Source organism: Punica granatum, chromosome 1, assembly GCF_007655135.1.
Source record: "Punica granatum isolate Tunisia-2019 chromosome 1, ASM765513v2, whole genome shotgun sequence".
Lineage (NCBI taxonomy): Eukaryota > Viridiplantae > Streptophyta > Magnoliopsida > Myrtales > Lythraceae > Punica > Punica granatum.
Genome location: NC_045127.1, coordinates 3,708,770 through 3,728,096, shown reverse-complemented (window position 1 = coordinate 3,728,096; position 19,327 = coordinate 3,708,770). Strand labels below are relative to the sequence as shown.

The 19,327-nt window shown below is 39.8% G+C and overlaps 3 protein-coding genes across 8 annotated transcripts; 1 reads left to right on the top strand and 2 right to left on the bottom strand.

Annotated features, from left to right (window-relative positions):
- Window positions 1-26: 26 nt before the first annotated feature.
- Window positions 27-3,679, bottom strand: LOC116189879 (coiled-coil domain-containing protein 22). 5 transcript variants are annotated; one of them, XM_031519630.1, is made up of 8 exons: window positions 3,363-3,503; window positions 3,100-3,258; window positions 2,922-2,989; window positions 2,226-2,617; window positions 1,662-1,885; window positions 1,380-1,526; window positions 743-967; window positions 27-553 (listed from the first exon to the last, which is right to left on the bottom strand). In XM_031519630.1, the coding sequence occupies exons 4-8, from the start codon at window positions 2,574-2,576 to the stop codon at window positions 304-306; spliced, it is 1,197 nt and encodes a 398-aa protein (XP_031375490.1). In that variant the 5' UTR covers window positions 2,577-2,617; window positions 2,922-2,989; window positions 3,100-3,258; window positions 3,363-3,503; the 3' UTR covers window positions 27-303. The 5 variants fall into 5 exon arrangements, with proteins under 5 accessions (XP_031375490.1, XP_031375491.1, XP_031375479.1 ...); XM_031519631.1 differs by lacking the exon at window positions 2,922-2,989; XM_031519619.1 differs by lacking the exons at window positions 2,922-2,989; window positions 3,100-3,258 and having other exon boundaries at window positions 2,226-2,612; window positions 3,363-3,679.
- LOC116189866 (ABC transporter G family member 26) lies at window positions 3,623-8,579 on the top strand. 2 transcript variants are annotated; one of them, XM_031519610.1, is made up of 10 exons: window positions 3,623-3,757; window positions 4,407-4,510; window positions 4,798-5,096; window positions 5,563-5,718; window positions 5,806-5,989; window positions 6,083-6,361; window positions 6,740-7,021; window positions 7,102-7,386; window positions 7,642-7,749; window positions 8,008-8,579. In XM_031519610.1, exons 2-10 carry the CDS (start codon window positions 4,415-4,417, stop codon window positions 8,275-8,277), a joined length of 1,959 nt encoding a protein of 652 aa, XP_031375470.1. In that variant the 5' UTR covers window positions 3,623-3,757; window positions 4,407-4,414; the 3' UTR covers window positions 8,278-8,579. The 2 variants fall into 2 exon arrangements, with proteins under 2 accessions (XP_031375470.1, XP_031375466.1); XM_031519606.1 differs by having other exon boundaries at window positions 3,734-4,510.
- A 5,718-nt stretch (window positions 8,580-14,297) lies between these two features.
- Window positions 14,298-18,864, bottom strand: LOC116189842 (queuine tRNA-ribosyltransferase accessory subunit 2-like). Its single transcript, XM_031519583.1, has 10 exons — window positions 18,541-18,864; window positions 18,139-18,313; window positions 17,893-18,051; window positions 16,818-16,911; window positions 16,603-16,673; window positions 16,448-16,499; window positions 15,946-15,994; window positions 15,709-15,846; window positions 15,387-15,506; window positions 14,298-14,775 (listed from the first exon to the last, which is right to left on the bottom strand). The coding sequence occupies exons 1-10, from the start codon at window positions 18,732-18,734 to the stop codon at window positions 14,640-14,642; spliced, it is 1,188 nt and encodes a 395-aa protein (XP_031375443.1). The 5' UTR covers window positions 18,735-18,864; the 3' UTR covers window positions 14,298-14,639.
- Window positions 18,865-19,327: the final 463 nt, after the last annotated feature.

The window sequence follows — 19,327 nt, the reverse complement described above, 5'->3', positions numbered from 1 at the left end:
CTGCTCTAGATGGGATATAACTCATCAAACCGATAAATGTTTTGAGGCCCAGTATATTGAAGCAGAAGATTAGGGATCTGTGGTTCCTTTTCACCTTCCGATCGAAATGGAATCACAATGGCAACGATAGTTGTTTAATTCATTGCTCACGTGATCCATATTGACAAGCTACTTCCGCAAAAATGGAAAATAATGAACAAATGAACTCATCTCGAAATTGGACACTTGACGAATGAAGGCATGGGGAAGCTCCAGGGTGCGTACTTGTCAACTGTGATAATCCAATTTGAACAAAAATGCTTCTCAGTTTTGGTTATGTTGGAGGCGTTGCTCCAGGTACTCGTTTTCCTTGACAATGGTTTCGAGATTAGCCTCTAGCTTGCTTATGTTTGAACTTCCGGTTGCCATCCCTGCAAGCTTTTTCTCGTGCTCTGCTCTCTCTCTCTGCACTCTGTCAGTAGCAAGGATCTTCTCAGTGATCTGCTCGAAGGTCTCGTGGATGCTCGTGAGAAGCCTGTAAGCCTGCCTCCCTACTTGGTCTTTCTTTGCCTCCCTGACCGCAAAAACTCAATTTATGAGTAAACAGTGCAGACATAAAACAGATATGCGATATCCATTCACATATCTGCATGCCTCTTTCTTCTATCACTGTAAGTGATACTTCTCCGTATCTCATTGACCCAAACCAGTAGGGCTAAAGATTGAAAAGGCCAAAATTGCATAATATAGGGGTGTTGAGTACCTGAACACAGTCTCGTCAGTAACAGCATAAGTTCGATGGAGCCGCTCTTGAATGGAATTGCTCTCTAACTGGAGTTCCCGAGTGTCTCTGAGGATTCTCTCTATGTCAGCGTCCTGTTTACGGCTGTTCTTCGTAATTTCATTCATCCGGTTGATGTATGATCTTCGAGATTCTTGCCTTGGCTGCTTCTTCAGTTCAGCAAGAAGCCAACTGTATTCACCTTTCCTACAAAGCAATGAGATTCAGAGTCAGCAGAGAATGTGCTCAAGTTACTTCAAATCCAAATCCTGGCGTAGCGATTTTAAGTGTAAGATATCTGCATATCCTGGTGAAAGGTCAATGTTTTTCAGTGAGGACTGAAATGGATCTCTAACACGATGTATTAAATCATGGTCTCACATGAAAGTTTGACTGAATCATTCAGAATCACCCCCGTCCATTCGACGTGTTTAGCCAGAGACCAGCTGCCTCACAAGCCGATTCTCGAATTTGACAATTTCGAACAATGAAATGGTAGAACCTATGTGAAGAGGTCTACTCTTCCACAGAATGAGTCTGAACCAACAGATTCTTGGAGACCATTGGTTCCATGTGCCGTGAAGTCATGAATTACTCAAGATCTAAAATGAAAACATACCGCGTTTGAGTTTCAGAGAGAATGGAGTCTGTTTCTCTCTCAACTTCTTTCAGATTCCGGAACTTTGCATAAAGATCTGGTTTGGACCCATAGATTGACTCTTCAAGACCTCTCTTCTTCTCTTCCAGAGTCATTCTTAGAGCATTCCTGCAAGGGAGTAATTTTGGCATTGTAGTTAGACTGGTGAATATTTGCATCTTCTTAATGGATTCTAAAAGTAGGGAGAAAGACCATGAGGATACTATTCGGGACAGAAACAAAAATTTAACGGGATAGTCATACCCCTGTGACTCCAACTCGATAAGATTCTTCTTTTTGGCATCTATGTCTCCATTGTGTGTCTCAATGAAGAAATCGCCAGGATGATCCTCATTTAAAGCCATTTCTGCAGCTGCCTTTAGCAGCTCCAACTCCTTGTTGAGATGTTGCAATTCTGAAGTCCTCTCCTTCAGCGCCTCCTCAATCCTTTTTCTTCTATGCCGCATTTCTTCAACGGAACATTTCATCTAGCAAAAGATCAACCATCATGCCAAGAAAATGCTTGATACTTGTCAACATGGCGAGAATGTTAGGAAAGGAACATTCAGGGTTGCCTGCAAGTATCTTATTAGAGAAACGTTTTATGACCATAAAGCTCTCAATTATGTTAGGAAGCAGATGTCTTTTACCACCTATATTTGCAGGATTTTGATATATTGAAGAATAGTTCAGTAAAACAATGACATCACAACATTTCTAAAAGATACTTTTTGCAAAAATCAGGTCATAAACAAGTCCACTAAAGTCCTCAGCCTTTACATTATGTTTTTAGCAAAATATATTTACTGGTAGCAGAGATCGAAAAACCTTGTGACATTGTTTATCAGATGGGTTGATCAGATTTCCAGAAGCAACTGCTTTTGCTTCTTCAGATTCATCAATAGAATCATTGCCCTTCTTCACTACTTCAAATCTATCTTTCCTGCAATCTTGTGTTTCATTTCTCATGATATTAGCAGGAGTTGCACTTTGTGCCTTTTCACTGGACTTATCATCTGAATCCTTCAGGTCAGCTGATGCTGACTCAGGCACTTCACCCTTCAGCCAAAGCCTCTGCTCAAATTGCGAATTGCTAAGATTTTCTCCATCCCCTTGTCCGCTATCAGCTGCTTTCCCGACTGCAGATGTCTCAGACAACCTCTCCACCAAGAATCTCATCAACTTAGAAGTGTCCTCTTCAGATGGATAAAGGAACTGCCCTGAGCGAAGGAAAAACATAATTCGATTTTCTGATCGCAACTTCAAAAACCAACAAGCACCAGTATTCGGAATAACTCAAGGAACCAAGTACATCTAGCAAGGTTATAAAGAAAAAAGGAAGCAGCACAAAGTCCCTCATATGAAGCCTCCAAGGAAGCAACATGACTCCCTCTTATTGAAATACCAGCATAGAAACACATTCTGTGGCCAATCCAAATAAAAGACCGACCGTGTTTAATTTTCAGAATCCTAAGAAACTGAAAGCAATAACTCAGAGAATCCAACTGTAAAGAAAGGAGATACCAAGAACACTTCATGATTGTCTTATCTCGACAGCTAGATGAGCGACAACAAGCAGACTTCCTTCCCAACTACAGTTAAGCATAGCAAAACATCCATCATTGGATTTACGGATTGAATCAGATGGTACTAAAGACGGAAAGGAGACCACTAAGCCCAGAAAGTCGAAGACAAAACTCACTCTTGTGAAATTTCGATTAATCCCAACAAGCTCATCAGTCCACATCATTGCGGATCGATCCAAAGCCTAAAGAGCACTCTTTGCCTTGTCCTATCGAGTCCTCCCATGTCACAAGTCACTCGGATACTAGGTTATGGAATTGCCCGTCGATAGCAAAATCTATTCTTTCATCAGAAATTGCGAAGCTTACATGAATTCGAACACAACACGACCCTCTCAAGGATCCTAAATTGGGATAGGAAGAGGAAAGTATTCGACTTTACCTCATAGAAGCTCAAATCACCGGCGAAACCCATACCCTTGATCGAACCAGCTATGTCGGTGCAGACTTTAAAGTTCTCTGCCGTCGAGTCGGGCAGGGTGGGGAACGCCAACGAATCGTCGATGAGGTTCAGGCACTGAGCGCAGATCGATACCAGAGCTTCGGGGAATAGGAGGTCGGCCATCGAAGTGGCGTCGTTGGGGATTGACACGCCGAAGCTCTTGAGAGAGTCCAGCAGGGTCCCCGGCTGTTCTTCCATTGGTCTGCTCTCTGCAGCTCCTCTTCTTCCTCTGTTGACTGTTGGTGGCAATATCAATGGCGGAGGGAGAGGAAGAGGCTGAGGAAAGTCAGATCAGGGGTTAAATTGTACCAACGTAAAAGTATAGGACCAAATCGGTAATTTCCCCAAACTTGAAAGAGCTTTATTGGAATGCCATTATGCCCCCACAAAGTTTGGACACTTCTCAATTCGGCCCATGAAGTTTTGACAATTTGCCCCCCAGAGTTTCAACGTCTTAGTCTTCTTTCTGTTGGTGTAGAGGTTATAGGGAGCTGGCACGACTCGCCCAATTATCGGGAAGTAACCGAACCCCACTGTCATCGCCACTTATCCGGTCATTAAAAGCCTTTCGTGCCTAATCAGAGACATGCTCTTGGTATGTCTCTTAAGAGTAGCGCACGAAGTGGACAGTGTCCGACACATTCGAGGGATACAGCGGTGGTCAGAACACATGATGTGCTAATAGGGAAGAAACGCGATTTTGTGGTACGGTGACATGGAACCGACCTGAACGCTTAGCAGTACTAGCTAGTAGCCGGGGCATGAAAAGGATGTTGCCCACCAAACACAAATCTTCCTCTCTAAATATATAGGCAGTTTTCTGGTTTGTTACAGTTAATCCACTTGACTCTCACTTTTGCGCACATTCTATTGTTGATATATACATAAAACAACTTCATTGTTTTCCATTAATCTCTAAGAGGAATATGGAAGTTAGAGAAGAGAATCAGATTGAAGACATTTCTTCGTTGCCCTCTTCCACAGTGGGGCGTATGCAGATCGAGGGGAGCAGCATGTATTCGGAGGTCGATGTAGAGTACGGAACATTGAACACCAACAGAGATCAACCTCTTCCAATATATCTCAAGGTAGGTAGTAAGGAGACTCCTGAATCCTGCCTTTCTTATTACCTCTTTTTTGTATGTGTTTTTCTCGTTTTAACTTGTATCCTCAGTTCGTTAAAACAACAATGCTTCAGTATGTTGCTTCCAATTTTTAAGAAGAAAATGGAAAAAGCCAAATACAAGGACTAGTGAAATTACAATTTTCCTCGTGCATTGAATTTCATTGCCAGGATCTGGGCTTAAGCACCGGTTTCTTTCATCATGGAGTGTAGTTGTTAACGTAAATTAACTTTTAACTTTTGCACACACAGTTTGCAGATGTCCGGTACAAGGTGAGAATCAGCCATGCTGCTTCCCCGAGGAATGTGGTTAAGACAGTTACGTCAAGAGTGACCCTATCGGCAGAGCCAAACAAGGACCAAGACAGCTACAAGCATATCCTGAAAGGAATAACAGGGAGTGTGGGTTCAGGGGAAATTCTTGCCCTAATGGGGCCTTCAGGAAGTGGAAAGACAACCTTATTGAGGGTAATAGGAGGAAGGTTGCTTGACAATGCCGCCGGAACTGTTACTTTCAATGACGTTCCTTATACTCCAGCTCTCAAGAGGAGGTCTGTAAAAGATTTACCTGGGAAACCTGCATTGTCTCTTTGCTTATTCTTTTCCCGAAATTAAAAGAAATCACATAGACACTTGCACATCTTGATTTTGAAAATTGGCATATCAGAACTGAGGGGTTCACCAGAATTAGATGTTAGAACTGATGAATTTGGACATGGTTGAAACCAATCACGTCATTAGTGAGGAAAAGGGAAACATATGTCGGGTTTGATCTAACCTAACATGTGATTTTCTCGACATATATGCTTAAAAAGACATTGTAGTTGTGCACCAAATGCAAATACAACAGTTTAAAGGTCCTCTTGCGTCATAACAGTCAGCACTTCAAGAGAATGAACAATCTTTTTGAAGTCGGGAAAAGCTTACCTGATGCCACTTGATCAGGAGCGTTAGGAATATTTTCTATGTTTGTTTAACAAGGACATTGCCCAACGTCTGTTTGTTCAATGTTAGCAGAATTGGATTTGTGACTCAAGATGACATGCTATTGCCACAATTAACAGTAGAAGAAACCTTAACTTTTGCTGCTTTTCTAAGACTATCTAGCCACCTGAGCCGCAAACAGAAACGCAACAGAGTGGATACAATCATCAAGGAGCTTGGCCTTGAAAGGTACAATTTATTCGACACTTCACTCTGCCTTGCTACTTACTGTTCCGCTTGCATATCTTCTAAGTGCGCCTTCTATGTGAAATTCAGATGCCGGAACACGAGAGTAGGAGGAGCATTTGACAAAGGGATATCAGGAGGGGAGAGAAAGAGGACGAGCATTGGCCATGAAATCCTAGTCGATCCTTCACTTTTGTTGCTCGATGAGCCGACTTCCGGCCTTGATTCCACATCCGCCAACAGGATTCTCCAAATACTTCAAGGACTTGCCAAGGTATATGGTACAGCTGAAGGCGTGGTTTTATAAACATCACTTACCGAATGAACAAGAGAGTCATATGAAGAATGTTTTGTTCATGCTTTTTAGGCAGGGAGGACAATAATCACAACAATACACCAACCATCGAGTAGAATGTTTCACATGTTCGACAAGCTTCTGCTCATATCGGAAGGCTACCCCATTTACTACGGGAGGGCTAGAGACTCCCTCGAATATTTCTCGTCAATGCGGTTCATTCCTCAGATCGCGATGAACCCCGCAGAATTTCTGCTTGATCTTGCAACCGGACAGGTAAACGACATCAGCATCCCCGATGATCTGTCTGGAATTCGAGCAGTCGCCTATCCAGAGAAGGCCATAATCAGAGTAAGAATCAATCTCCATTCTGAATCCATGTGAATTCTCAACTCTACTGAACTTGGAAGATTTTTGTCGAATTTTTTTTTTATTTTTTCTGCTGAGAGCGCTATCTCAACTATATATATTGATGAGTTTCCCCTTAATGCTAACCTGTAATCTTTTCGAGGAAATGGAAAAATCCGCGCATATTGCACTTTTTGACAATCCCACCGCAGAAGTACAACACTGGCAATATGAGATTATGGGCGAGATCTTGAGCCCAACAAGAGCACAAATACTTGCAGATTTCTGTCTATTATGATCCATGACGATAATAGCAGTTGGAACTTCTATTTCTTTATAGATGAAGGAAATCAAGCTCAATTCTGTGGTGTAATTTTGCAGTATCTTCAGCTCAAGTACAGTGCACAGTTGGAGCCGATGGAACGGGTGAACCATCAAGCAGTACAGGCACCAGAGCAGCTCCGGAAAGCAATTCAGGTGAAGAAGGACTGGACAATGACATGGTGGGAACAATTCCAGATACTGTCAAAGAGGACATTCAAAGAGAGGTGTAGTGATTATTTTGACGCCCTCAGATTAATCCAAGCCCTCGGAGTTGCTCTCTTGCTGGGCATGCTCTGGTGGAATTCCAAATCCGCCACCGAGGCCCAACTTCGAGACCAGGTATCGGGACGATTTACGTGAGAAAAATAGATCAGATGACTCTATGTTTATGATTTTTATGTGACTGTTTGAATGTGCAGGTCGGGTTAATGTACTACATCTGCATATTCTGGACGTCATCATCGCTGTTCGGGGCAGTGTACGTGTTTCCCTTCGAGAAGGTGTATCTGGTGAAGGAGAGGAGAGCCGACATGTACCGGATGAGCGTGTATTACGCGTGCAGCACGCTGTGTGACATGATCGCCCATGTGTTCTACCCAGCCTCCTTCATGGTCATCATCTATTTTATGGCCGGCTTCAAGAGAACTTTCCCTTGCTTCCTCCTCACCGTGCTTGCGATAATACTGATCGCGATCACCAGCGAGGTATAGCCGAGTTAACCAAGATTCAGCTAAACATATCTTTGCTGGAATTCCATCACAACTCATACATACTAGATCGGCTCCATCTAAGCTCGTCTTATGTTACTGTGGACAAACAATGAAAAAGATGATTGTTTTGGAGGTTTTCTTCATCCACGACAAACATTATTCACGAAACGAACTGGTCATTCAACTTATCATCAGTTCCATAAATGCCGATTTCATATGCTAATTGTGCTGTTTCATTATAAATGATAGGGGGCAGGGGAATTTTTCGGGGCAGCAGTGATGAGTGTCAAGAGTGCAGGCATGGCTGCTTCTCTGGTGCTCATGCTATTCCTCCTCACTGGAGGTTATTATGTCCAGGTTTGGTGTTTCGGAAAAAGTTCGGTTTTGGTCCTCAACTTTTGGATTTTTGTTTTCCTCGTCCTTTATCTATGGCAGATCGTCAGCACTTGCTATGTTACGTAAAGACTGAAATAAGCATTCGTGTAATTTGAATGACGTGATTGATAATTGTCAAAGGAAGAACAATGAAAATAGAGAACATATCGAGATTGAGGACCGACAACTTAATAAATTTTATCAAAGGGGCCTCAGCTAATGTTGTTTTGGTCATTGCAGCATATCCCAGCATTTGTACAGTGGCTGAAGTACCTGTCCTTCATGTACCACGGGTTCCGGCTCCTCCTGAAAGTCCAGTACTCCGGAGACCAGCTGTACGAATGCCAGAGCCGAGGCGGATGCCGACCCCTCCAGAGTTCGCCTTCATTCGACACTGTCAGTCTGGATGGTGGCCTTCAGGAGGTGTGGATCCTTCTAGCCATGGCTATTGGGTACAGGATCTGTGCCTACATCTGCCTTCGGTGGAAGATCAACAAGAGCACCCTGTGAACGATAAGGGTTCAAGCAAATACACGGTTTATATCATAACAGGAGAAACTCATCTCGACTGCATTTGGTGGCTCGCGACGGACTTATGCTGTTGTGGGCCTAAAATGAGTTTTGGTTTTCACAATATGACCTTATAGTTGATATTAGCTCGACCTGAATAAACTGCTACTTTTTTTGAGACGTAATCGGGTTACAGCACGATGTAATGAGTAGAGTAAGGCTTGTGAATTTAGTCCGAGATGAACAGCGAGACCTCATGATTAGTATCATTAATATTTCCATCAAATCGCTTATGATATAAATGCTATGCACAACTTGAACTTTAGCACCGGCTTGCAGTATATGCTTTTCTCGGTATGCCGAACAAGAATTACCAGGACACATTTTGAGATCCGATCGAGATCGACCATTACGAATAGCATCTCATATCGACGTGTGAAATTCTATACATGGCAAATGAGAGCCACACAGTTGAGATGACTCAGTCCAGTTAATGATTTTGAATTTTTTGCTATTTCTGGGCGTGACGAGATGGAGACTGCCGCTTTTTAGGCCATTTGTGGTGGTGGATTGATTTTACCGCCACAAAATCGCAACTGCAAAGCATAACGGAACCCCTCTCTATTCGTACAGTCAATACAGAATTGAAAATGTACAGTTTGCTTTAAAACACAAATGAGAAGTAATGATTCTAAGTTTTCCTCTGATTTTCTCATTCGTCTGTCTCCTCCTCCGGAATCTCTCTTCGTCGGAAGAAATTAACCCTTTCCCGACCCGATCATCTTTCCTCGATGCGGTGAACAACCTGGTGTATGAACCCTTTCTTGGCGCACAAGTCATCGTCATCTCAGGTATTTCATCCGATACCCACAAACACGACACGAGTTGGTTTTCGGATCTTGTCAGTATGGAAGTTTCTTTTGTATGGAGTTTCAGGTAAATGTTGTTTGATTAGCAAGAATTCTCAGCTGATAGAGCTCCTAGTTTTCATCATACGTCAATTGTTGTGCTGAGCATTGGCTCGAGAGGCAGTTTTAGTATGCACGACACGGTTTATGATCGTATAGACATGTTGATTACGTATGACTAATAAGGGACATCGCAGAAATAATCTGGTAACTTGGATTTGGACCGAGGCTTTATCCTATTGCCAAACTCGTGTGGAAAATATTTAATGCATATCTTTTCTTCCCGAGATCCGGTTGAATCACCGATGCATATAAGCTGATTGAACCAATCCGATATTTTTTGGAAAACAATAGAAGGAGCATGACATAACTTTACATTAATCTCTTCCAAGGATCAGGAACATGGAAATTGAAAGAGGTGTTCACAGCCACAAGCAGCAGTACCAGAAGAAAGAAAGCAGGTTCTCAGTGCAGGTGATCAACTTGGACGACGTACGGAAGAACTCGCCTCTGTCGCTGTCTCCGAGGGGAGAGGGAGCTGCTGCTGCCGACAGCGGTGGAGGTGCTGGTGTCGGATCAACCAAAAGTGCGAGGTGGAAGAACTGCCTCTGCTCCCCCACCACCCACGCGGGATCTTTTCGGTGCCGGTTCCACCGGAACTCAAGCATGCTCCGTGGGGGCTCAGTTGGGTCCAACCTCTCGGACCTGGCAACTAAGTCAGGAAGGCCCATTAGCGACTCCGTACATTGCTCAGTAGCAAGCAAGCATCATCATCATGTGCTTAATCTATAGGGCCTGTCTTATGTATAAATGGAAAAGACAGTGATGTTATGTTTCATTTTATGCCGGAACTGATTAACTAGAACAAACTTGGACCCTTCAAATGATATGAACATGGAAGCATTTCTATTTGCCTCCGCAGAGGAAAGGACGAGATGAATCGAAATAACCATAACTAGGGGAAAGAGCTGCGCGTTGCCGCAGGATTACAATTGTAGTCTAATTTAGCTAATGCTTAATATAACACGTAACCTCAATATACAGTAATAGCATAATTAAAATCATAAACTCTTAATTCTTATAAGGCATGGTCGTTAATTATTATTACACGAACCAAAAAACTAATATCTCTTTATCTTCATTCCAAATTTTATTTTTAATAGTTGAAACTTGAAAGTCTGTTTTTTTTTAAAAAAAATTCGTTAGGTTATTTTGCTCAATCGATTTAATTTACGTTTGGGATACTAAAATGTAAGAAAAAATTTATCTAATATCTTTGATAAGAAGAAAATTATTGTAATCTGTTAGGACATGTTATATAGGCCGAAAATGTTATAAAAAGTTTGTAAATTAATACCATAATGCCGAAAAGTTTATAAAAAGTTTGTAAATTAATACCACAATTACAATATGATTAGTGACTGAAACTTATGATAAGAAAAGAGGAAGATAAACTATGATTGCAAGAGAAGTTTATCTATTGCTTGGAAAGAAAATCATTACAGCACATCATCAGAAAACTTAGCAAGGAGTAAAACTTTAGGAGAAGAGGGAGAAGGAATGGGTACTTGAGTTTATCGATGCATCAAATAACATTAACTAATTTCATTGTATCATATATATATATATATATATTCCTAGCATTGGTTAGCTGAGATTTATAATTTTATTAGCTAAAACATTATTGAAAGTATATATATAATTTGATAATAATATTAATGTTCTGCCGAAACAAAAAAATGAAGATAGATGACAAAATTGAGGAATCGATTATAACTCTAGATCATATTACGGTAAAGAAATATTCGAAGGGTGCAATAAAATTAACTTTATCATAAAATTTTCACAAATTTTATAGAGACAAAAGTTGTGCACAGTATGATATGATCGTTAAAAAAAGCGTGTAAATGACACAACGATACTTTGCTTCACTTTTATAAGATAGGATAGGATGTGACGTGTTTTAATTAATTGTATTGATTAATGATTGATAGCTAAGACATGTTAAATTATTTGGATGAATGTTGGAAAAAAATAAAAAGAATGGATAAAAATGAAAAAGAATCAAAAGTTTTTAGGTTGATTTTAAAAATAGGAAAATAAAATAAAAAGAAGGGGGAATGTCTTGTTTGACACCTTTGGTTACAATTTATTGTTTGACACAATAAAAAAATGCAAAAAATTATTGCTAATTGATAGCTCAGACATGTTAATTTTTAAATTATATGGGAGAATGTAAGAAAAATAAAAAGAATGGGTAAAAATGAAAAGAATCAAAAGTTTGTGGGTTGATTTTAAAATTGAGAAAAGAAAAGGTTGGTTTGGAAAGAAACGGGGAATGTGTTGTTTGACACCTTTGGTTATAAGGTGCTTCAACCATGGAATGCTAACTTGTGTTCCATGGTGAAACACAAATATCAGCCATTAAATTTTATCAGTTTTAATCACGTCCGTCCATTATTTACATATTTTATCTCTAGTATTTGTGGTCCTTTATACGTTCATTTTATAACTTTTATCCACAATACTATATCATTGTTCTCGAATCTACCTTTCATTTGTACCAGTCACATTCTCTACATCACCATTCATCACCACGTCACGAACTCGGCTATATCAAATGAACATCTCATCCATGTAATCGCCACATTAGCGGCACTTAACAATGAAACCGATTCAAACCTATTTTTTTTTCTGTTAACAAACATAAATGGTTTGGTTCATAATTATGATTGGTTTTAAACACAAATCGATTTTTTGATGGTTAGAAGCAGCCGACAATGAGACTTTGATCAATGATATTGAAAAATGATATCCAACTCCGGGAATATGTCAATGTTTGATCGGTGATTATTTCCAACGATCCGATTTTGAACAATCATATCCACCTCAATTTTCTTTGGGCATTTTAAAAGCAGCTGAGAATCGATTCTGACGATGAGATTATGAATGATGATATCCAACTAAAGCAACATGTCGATGTTTGGTCAGTCTTGTTTCCGACGATTGGTTTTGAACAATCATATCAATCTCGATAATTTTTTCCTTTCTATTTTAATTTCCATTGATTACTTTATCATCTACTGCGTATTAAATTTTGAAAAATTTGAGGAATCATATTATAGAAACCAGCAGTGGTATAAGAGCCGTGTCATAGGATATGCGTGTGCTCGGTAAAAATCGATAACGGATTGGTTCGAACTAAACTAGGTTTTGGATCGACCCAATGTTAGGGTTTTGGGGAGCCGTCCTCTATGTTGTTGTTCTGTGTGATTTTCTTGATGATCGCCAGAGGCCATGTCTTTTTTTTTTTTTTTTTTTTTCCCTTGATGGTCGTCGAAGGCCATGTCCTTTCTTTTTTTTTTTTTTTTCGATTGCACTTTCATTGATAGATTTTCCCATAATATGCTTTCCCAATTTTGGTAACTAAAATCAAGGAAACATAATATATGCAAAGCAAATTTCATGGGTTCCATAAGTATCACACGCTAATAAGCAAAATACATGGGTTCCAAGCATACCCACCGTTTCTAGTGTTTTAGAATTCGATTGTATTATCGACGAGAAAATTTTAAATGATCCTACCTCATAATGATGTGGTGAGGAAGAACCAATAAGATTACTTCAATTAAGAAGACTTACCACAATTAATCGAGTAATTAGCGCTTATTATTTAGTTTATTGTAATTTAATTGGTTCTTCCTCATATCATGTGGCGAGGTAGGATCACCCAATAATCTCTCATTATCGACACTCTTGTTTCTTTGTTTCTGGTGGTCAAGGCTGCTGGAGGTACGTTCTGCTTCATTTATGGTTTATTATCTCCATTTTGTAGCTATTTTGAGTAGCCTTCACTCAAGTCCTCCGTCAGACTTAACAAACATAATCAGTTAAAAATTTACAGTTAATTTTTCCATAAATGGAAATCAGAATAACTGATCGCGATTATCCCATAATTGTAGGGAGGTCGGTTCCAATTTAATTATGGAAAGTTAAAATACCTCAATTTGCTGAAATTTATTATGGGAAGTTATAATCCATTAATTTGCAGAATTTATTATAGAAGTTATAATTCGACTGGAAAAAAGAAGAAGAAGAAGGAATTAATAGGGATTGAAGGACGACTCCGGTAGCAGGAGACTAAGGTTATTGTCGGCTTCGTCAGACTTTGGTAGTGGGGGACTGAGGTTATCATTGGCTTCGTCATCGAACTTCAAAACATAGCTGATAGTCTTAACGTTACCTTCAAAACGATTAAACTATTTATATTAACCCATCGATTAAATCAAAATGAAAACCAAATGTTGCAAAAGTTTGCTGAACAAGCTATGGCCAAAATAGAATGGTTGTCGTGCCGTCGCTAGCTTTGGCACATTAAATTGGTCATATGAACCAATCAAAAATCGAGATGAATGTTGCAAAAAGTAAACTGAATGATCTATGGGCGAAAGCCGGCGGTAGTCGCCGCCGCTAGCCTTGCTGGTGGTCCTTGAAAACGATTAAACCGGTCCTATAAACAATTCTATTAAATCATAAATTGGTTCTATTAAATAAAATGTTGCAAAAAGTAAACCAATCGGTATAAACCAGTTTTTATCTAAACCGGTCCACTCTAATCCGGTCACATCATCGGCAAGTCATCTACATGTCCACGTCATCAACATTTCTGTTAACCCCAAAGCGGCCCTCCAAATTTATATGTGCCCCAATTGATTTGAGACGAAATTGAAAGTTATATGGGCAAAAATGTTACCTTACAAAATAGAATGACTAAAAAAACGATAACGTTCTACCACAAGTTAGCGTTCCATGATAGAATTTGCCTTGGTTATAATATATTATTTGACGCAATAAAAAAAATGCAAAAAAATTATAGCTCGACAAGTGTGCCCTTAGAACAAGAGTTTTAGCTATATTTAAGATATCGAACATTCATGCGTCGTTATTCTCTTTCAATCTAAAGAGAATAACGAAGAATTAATGTACATTCGTATTCAAAAAGGAAATGCAATTGTGACATACCGACCTAAGCAAAACCACGACAAAAACTATGAAGTGAGACGTTCATCAGGTAATGGAAGTGATGCATAGTATGAAGCGAGAGGTGATTCCTGCTAAAAGGTTCTTCTGCCTTAAATTATAAATGGAATCCGAACAATATTGAACAAAGTGTAACACTCATTACTGTCTTCGTAAAAAAAAAAATTAACTACACATTTCCTCATAAAAAAAATTTACTTCTGTTCAAACTTACGTTTGAAGTACACGAAGCCATTTGACAACCTCAGTCTCTGCTAAATTTTACGGGAAAAGGGTGAAAGCATGAAACTAATATTACATTTTGAAGCTGGGACAGCTAGCTGCTATATGTATTCTGCTATAATTGAACCATTTTGATTTATCTACTCCTACAAAAGGGTCATATATTCAGCTACCTTTGGGGTATCACAATATTCATGCATTTGCCGCAGAGACAGCTAAATCATCATGCCTGTCAGCGATGAATCTTTGGCGGAATCTCTCAAATTTGCCTTCCTTGATTGATTCTCTTATCAAGCGGAAGAAACCCAGATAATGGTGAGTATTGTGTCTGCAACAAAGACGTACATGTAGACAAAAAGATGTGACAATCAATGTCAAGGTGAACAAATTTTTCTACAAAAAGATGTGACAAACAACGTCAAGGCGAACATCATGTTTTCTTCGAGAAGGGAACCATTATCAGTGCATTCGGAAAACTCTAAGTTACACTTTCTCCTGCCAAACCTGCATATTCACTTCAGTGTGTGTGTGTATATATATATATGTATGTATGTATGTATGTATGTATATGTATACATATTGTTGACATTGTGATTCATATAAGAAATGGCATTGTAATTTTGACTACTTGATTTTGCCAAGGATTCCAATTTATTGTTGAATTGGCAATCCACTTTGACTTGTCTGCTTGAAAAACAGACACACCAGCTGATATTTTCAGCGAGAGTTTCTTTTCTAGAATAAATTATTCAACTTTTTATTATGCATTTTGCTCCAATTGTAACAAAGCCACAGTTAAAATTCCAACCCTTAAACCAAACAGTCATTTCAGTCAACATGAAAGTTTAATAGAAGAAAGCGTTCATGGGTGTGATTTCAAGAAATAAAGGGGTACAAGCGCAACTATTTCAAAAGAAAATACGGGAGTGAGGGAAGTACAGTTCAAGTAGAGTCTGAGCGAGCATCTCATGAACATTGAGAAGGTGATTGATATAGGCTTTGGTATGATTCCTGCATGTATAGCAGCTACATCCTTCAACTATGGGGGTAGTGTCTTTCCTGGAATAACAAGAGTAAATCAATGCAGAGAACTTGAAATAGATAAATAAATAAATAAATAAATCCTATGGAGAACACCATTAAGTTACGGCATAAAGCAAGAACTCCAAAAAGATGTGTACATTGGAAGTTTTCATCTAAAGAAAAAGAAGTCTAGAGACTGATGAGTTCAATGGACATAGTTGCATGACGATAGAAGTACCTGTAAACTGTTGCCCTCAGGTTGATCTTTATTCGGTCACTTCCTACATCACTAGGCTGGAAATTTGACACCTTTGCTTCAATTCCATCAAGGGGAAAGGTAAGCGCAAAACCTCCAAGCGTGATATGGTTAATGTACCTGCAGATCAGTCATAATAAGTCAACTATTAGCAAAAGATTCAAAGCAGGAACAAAAGCCCCATATATGATCTATGGAAAATATGATGAAGGTACATACGTCGAGTCAAAGAGGTCAATCCCTGCAGCAACTCCCTGTAGGACCTCCTCTGTAAAAATAGGTTCATCCATGTAGTCAATACTTATTTCCAAACATAGTATAGGCAGCAAGCTCTTCCTATGGGGGACTCAAACTTCCGACATTGCAGAATAAGGGCACATACATGTCTTCACCATTTCATTAACTGTAGGGGGTACACATCGAACAGTTGATCAACCTTTCAGGGTGAGAGAGACAGAAAAAGGTGGTATCCGTAAACAAAATTGCCCAAATTCATTTTTAAGTAAAATTTTCCCTGTTTGCTGAAGTATCTGTAGTTCCCCCCACGCACAATGGCAATTCTGAATAGTTATCTACTGCACTATATTATATGAAATAAGATACCTGCCACTAACTTTTGCCAATCAAGTCATGTTCCTTGAAAGCAAATGGAGATCAAGACGTTAAATAGACAAGGAGGCAAAATACAAAAAAGGCAAAAGTAGATAGGATAGACCTATACCTAGAAGATCAAGTCCACAGATCAAACGTGGCTTTTCCTCAGGCAAATTATCCTGACATAGGAAGCAGCATCAGATAAAAATTGATGAGGAAAAAATGAAAATCTAATGAACCAAAAAGGGGGAGTTAAGAGAATAACAAAGATAAGTTCCTCACACAAACAGCATTTAGAAGAGCAGGACGCTCATCCATGCTCTCTCCAAGCCCAAACCCTCCAATCCAGTATCCTGCATAAAACATTTCCTCCACAAATCAGTTCCAAGAGGAAGAAACTTCTATGACGGCATGGGAGATGTATTGCTTTAACCTACGTCAAAATCGCAATAAGTTAGTGAAACTTAGAATAGGAACCAACAAGATATAGCGGATACCTGACACATTTCGCCTAGCTACCTCTCGAGCACAGTGTTGTCGTAATTCTTCATTGGACCCACCAACAATGGCTCCAAAAACTTCTCCACCAATCTGCACGTTAAGGCCAATGGCTCATATTATATATAGAACATGGGAATAACAGAGAATGCTCTTAAAAAACCTAATGTGTATTCTATCTGCTATAAAGTCATATATATAGGCACATCAAAGATAATTGGCATGATAAATGGCTAATTCAAAGCATAACAAAAATCTTTATGAATTAATTAGGCTTGCTTTGTTTTTAAATATTAATTTTACTCAACTCAATTCTATTCTATTCTTCTCCAAATTCAACAATATAATCATTACTGTTTTGTCTTTTTCTGTCATTTAATAATAATTTCCACTCATATTTTTTCATAACCATTTTTTATAATCAATATTTTAATAATAAATTCTCCATATACTTTCACATTTATATATACATACATATATATACTCTTACACATTATTATATTTATCAACACTTGCAATCATTGCACAAAATCAAATTGAGTTGGATCACTTATCCAATCCGAAAACCAAATGCAAGCTCAGATACCACACCAAATTATCCTACGAGCACAACCAATAGGAGGGTTGATGCTCATGACTCATTATATACACCAATCCTCACATCCAAGCCCGGTTTGATGCACGCAGACTCCACGTTGATAACACATAACAGAAACAGGCATAACAAATAAAAAGGATAATGGCAGAGTTACCAAATTCAAAACCGGAAGATCCCCTGTGACAACCTTATGACAGATTGATTCTTCTGAAAGCTAAAGCAATAGTACGTAGAGATGACAAATAATATGGATACACCAGAGTAACCCAGACTTGAAATAGAAACATGAGTTGTGGCATCATATTGAATGAACGAAACACCTAAAAGCTTAAATAACGAAAAAGTGCACCGCTAATACATATTGAACGTGCTTTCAATAGGAGGATGCTTCCCAAACAATCAGAATGCAACAGGGACAGATAGATATCATTACTGGGGTTCCTTTTTTTTCTTTTTTCTTTGATTTGGTGTAATACCGGACGCAGTGCGATACACTCATCAAGCCATTTCACGGTGCGATCCACTGAGGAAGTATTCCGCTTCTCGGACACCCAAGCAGGCACCTCATCAGCCAATGTCGCCCAGATGTTCGGCCTCATGGAAGAGATCATTTCCATGTACTCTATCGGTTTAATCTGCGAGTGCACAGTGAGTTAACAATTCTTCATATGACCAAGCCTGGGAAGACACTAGCTGTCAACAAACAAAGAAACAATTTTTACCAAGTGGCGGCCACAAGGCGTCTCGAAAGAGGGTCCGACTCTGTTAGTTCCATCATGTGAAGGAAGGCACTGAATGGAGTCCCTTGCAACGGCTACGAACCCGTACTCGTGCAAGCCAAGCATTTGGTGTAAACCTCCGATTTTCGAAATCGTCTTTGGCGAAAGGCCATCCAAGCTACAAACACCAGAGACAAATCCCCAAAAGCTGTCATTCCATCAAAGGCCAGAACTTGCAGAAGAACATGGCATTCTCGTAGCTGCCAATGTATGTATTTACTGCTTTACCGAAAAAGAAGTGCATGTATTTACTGTAATAAATGAATGGAAAAGACGGGCAATTGATATGCAGAGACACTGGAGAGAAGAGAAGGGGTGCGACAAAGTTTAAGCTTTTCTACGTACAAGTGAAGGGGGCTGAACTGGAGGAGGCGGGAGTCGGGAGAAGGGAGAGAAGGGAGGAGGTCGGGGGAGATGAAGTGGGGCAGCCCCTTCCGGGTAGAGAGCAGAAGCGACGGCGTCTCCATCTCGAAGCTGCCCAGATGCAGAACCCCTGTCCGTGCCTTCCCGCTGCTCCATGCCTTCACCGAGAACTTCATATCTCTCTCTCTCTCTCTGCGCCAGCCGGCAATGGAAGCTCCGTCAAACGCTGTTTTGGAGGGTTTACCTATGGGTTTTAGGAGGAGGAAGAAGGAGAACTTTCGGCCGGGAATTCTCTTTCCGGTTGGAATTTTTAATGGTTTCTGCTGAACCGGTCTGAACCAAATATTTTTCGATTACAGACCTAGTACAATATCCCGCATACGAGAACGTATATTACTGCATTGCCCTCTTTTCTCGAGTTTTTTTAAAGAAAATTTTCTTATTCCATGAAAGGCATTGTATGTGTCTTCATCGAGCAGCAGAGCAAGTGTGCAATTAATCCATGCCGGATTTTCGTATATTCGAGAGAGTGGCCAGGCAACTGAGCCAATCTCGGGACAGGTTTTAGGGCAGAAGCGTATTGGATGCTTTCATCTAGGTAACGAGTCGTCACCACAGAATTGAGCACAGAAGGCAATTTTTGCATGGTAGCCCTTTTGCAAGGACGAGACGCCTTTAATCGCCACACAGAAGTCCAGAGAAAAGCAAACAGAAGTGATGCCCAGCACACGGAGACACGACAACTAATCCAGAGAGTCTAGGATGAAGG

Excerpts from the sequence above, each read along its gene's own strand:
- LOC116189879 (XM_031519619.1), bottom strand. The coding sequence starts at position 3,620 with ATGGAAGAACAGCCGGGGACCCTGCTGGACTCTCTCAAGAGCTTCGGC. Across the intron at positions 2,613-3,362 it reads GTGATTTGAGCTTCTATGAG|TTCCTTTATCCATCTGAAGA; the intron begins GTAAAGTCGAAT and ends CGCTCAGGGCAG. Across the intron at positions 554-742 it reads ACTGACGAGACTGTGTTCAG|GGAGGCAAAGAAAGACCAAG; the intron begins GTACTCAACACC and ends TTTTGCGGTCAG.
- LOC116189866 (XM_031519606.1), top strand. The coding sequence starts at position 4,349 with ATGGAAGTTAGAGAAGAGAATCAGATTGAAGACATTTCTTCGTTGCCC. Across the intron at positions 6,362-6,739 it reads CAGAGAAGGCCATAATCAGA|TATCTTCAGCTCAAGTACAG; the intron begins GTAAGAATCAAT and ends GTAATTTTGCAG. Across the intron at positions 7,750-8,007 it reads CTGGAGGTTATTATGTCCAG|CATATCCCAGCATTTGTACA; the intron begins GTTTGGTGTTTC and ends TGGTCATTGCAG.
- LOC116189842 (XM_031519583.1), bottom strand. The coding sequence starts at position 18,734 with ATGAAGTTCTCGGTGAAGGCATGGAGCAGCGGGAAGGCACGGACAGGG. Across the intron at positions 16,500-16,602 it reads CTCTTCTAAATGCTGTTTGT|GATAATTTGCCTGAGGAAAA; the intron begins GTGAGGAACTTA and ends TTCCTATGTCAG. Across the intron at positions 15,995-16,447 it reads CTGTGGACTTGATCTTCTAG|AGGAGGTCCTACAGGGAGTT; the intron begins GTATAGGTCTAT and ends CTATTTTTACAG.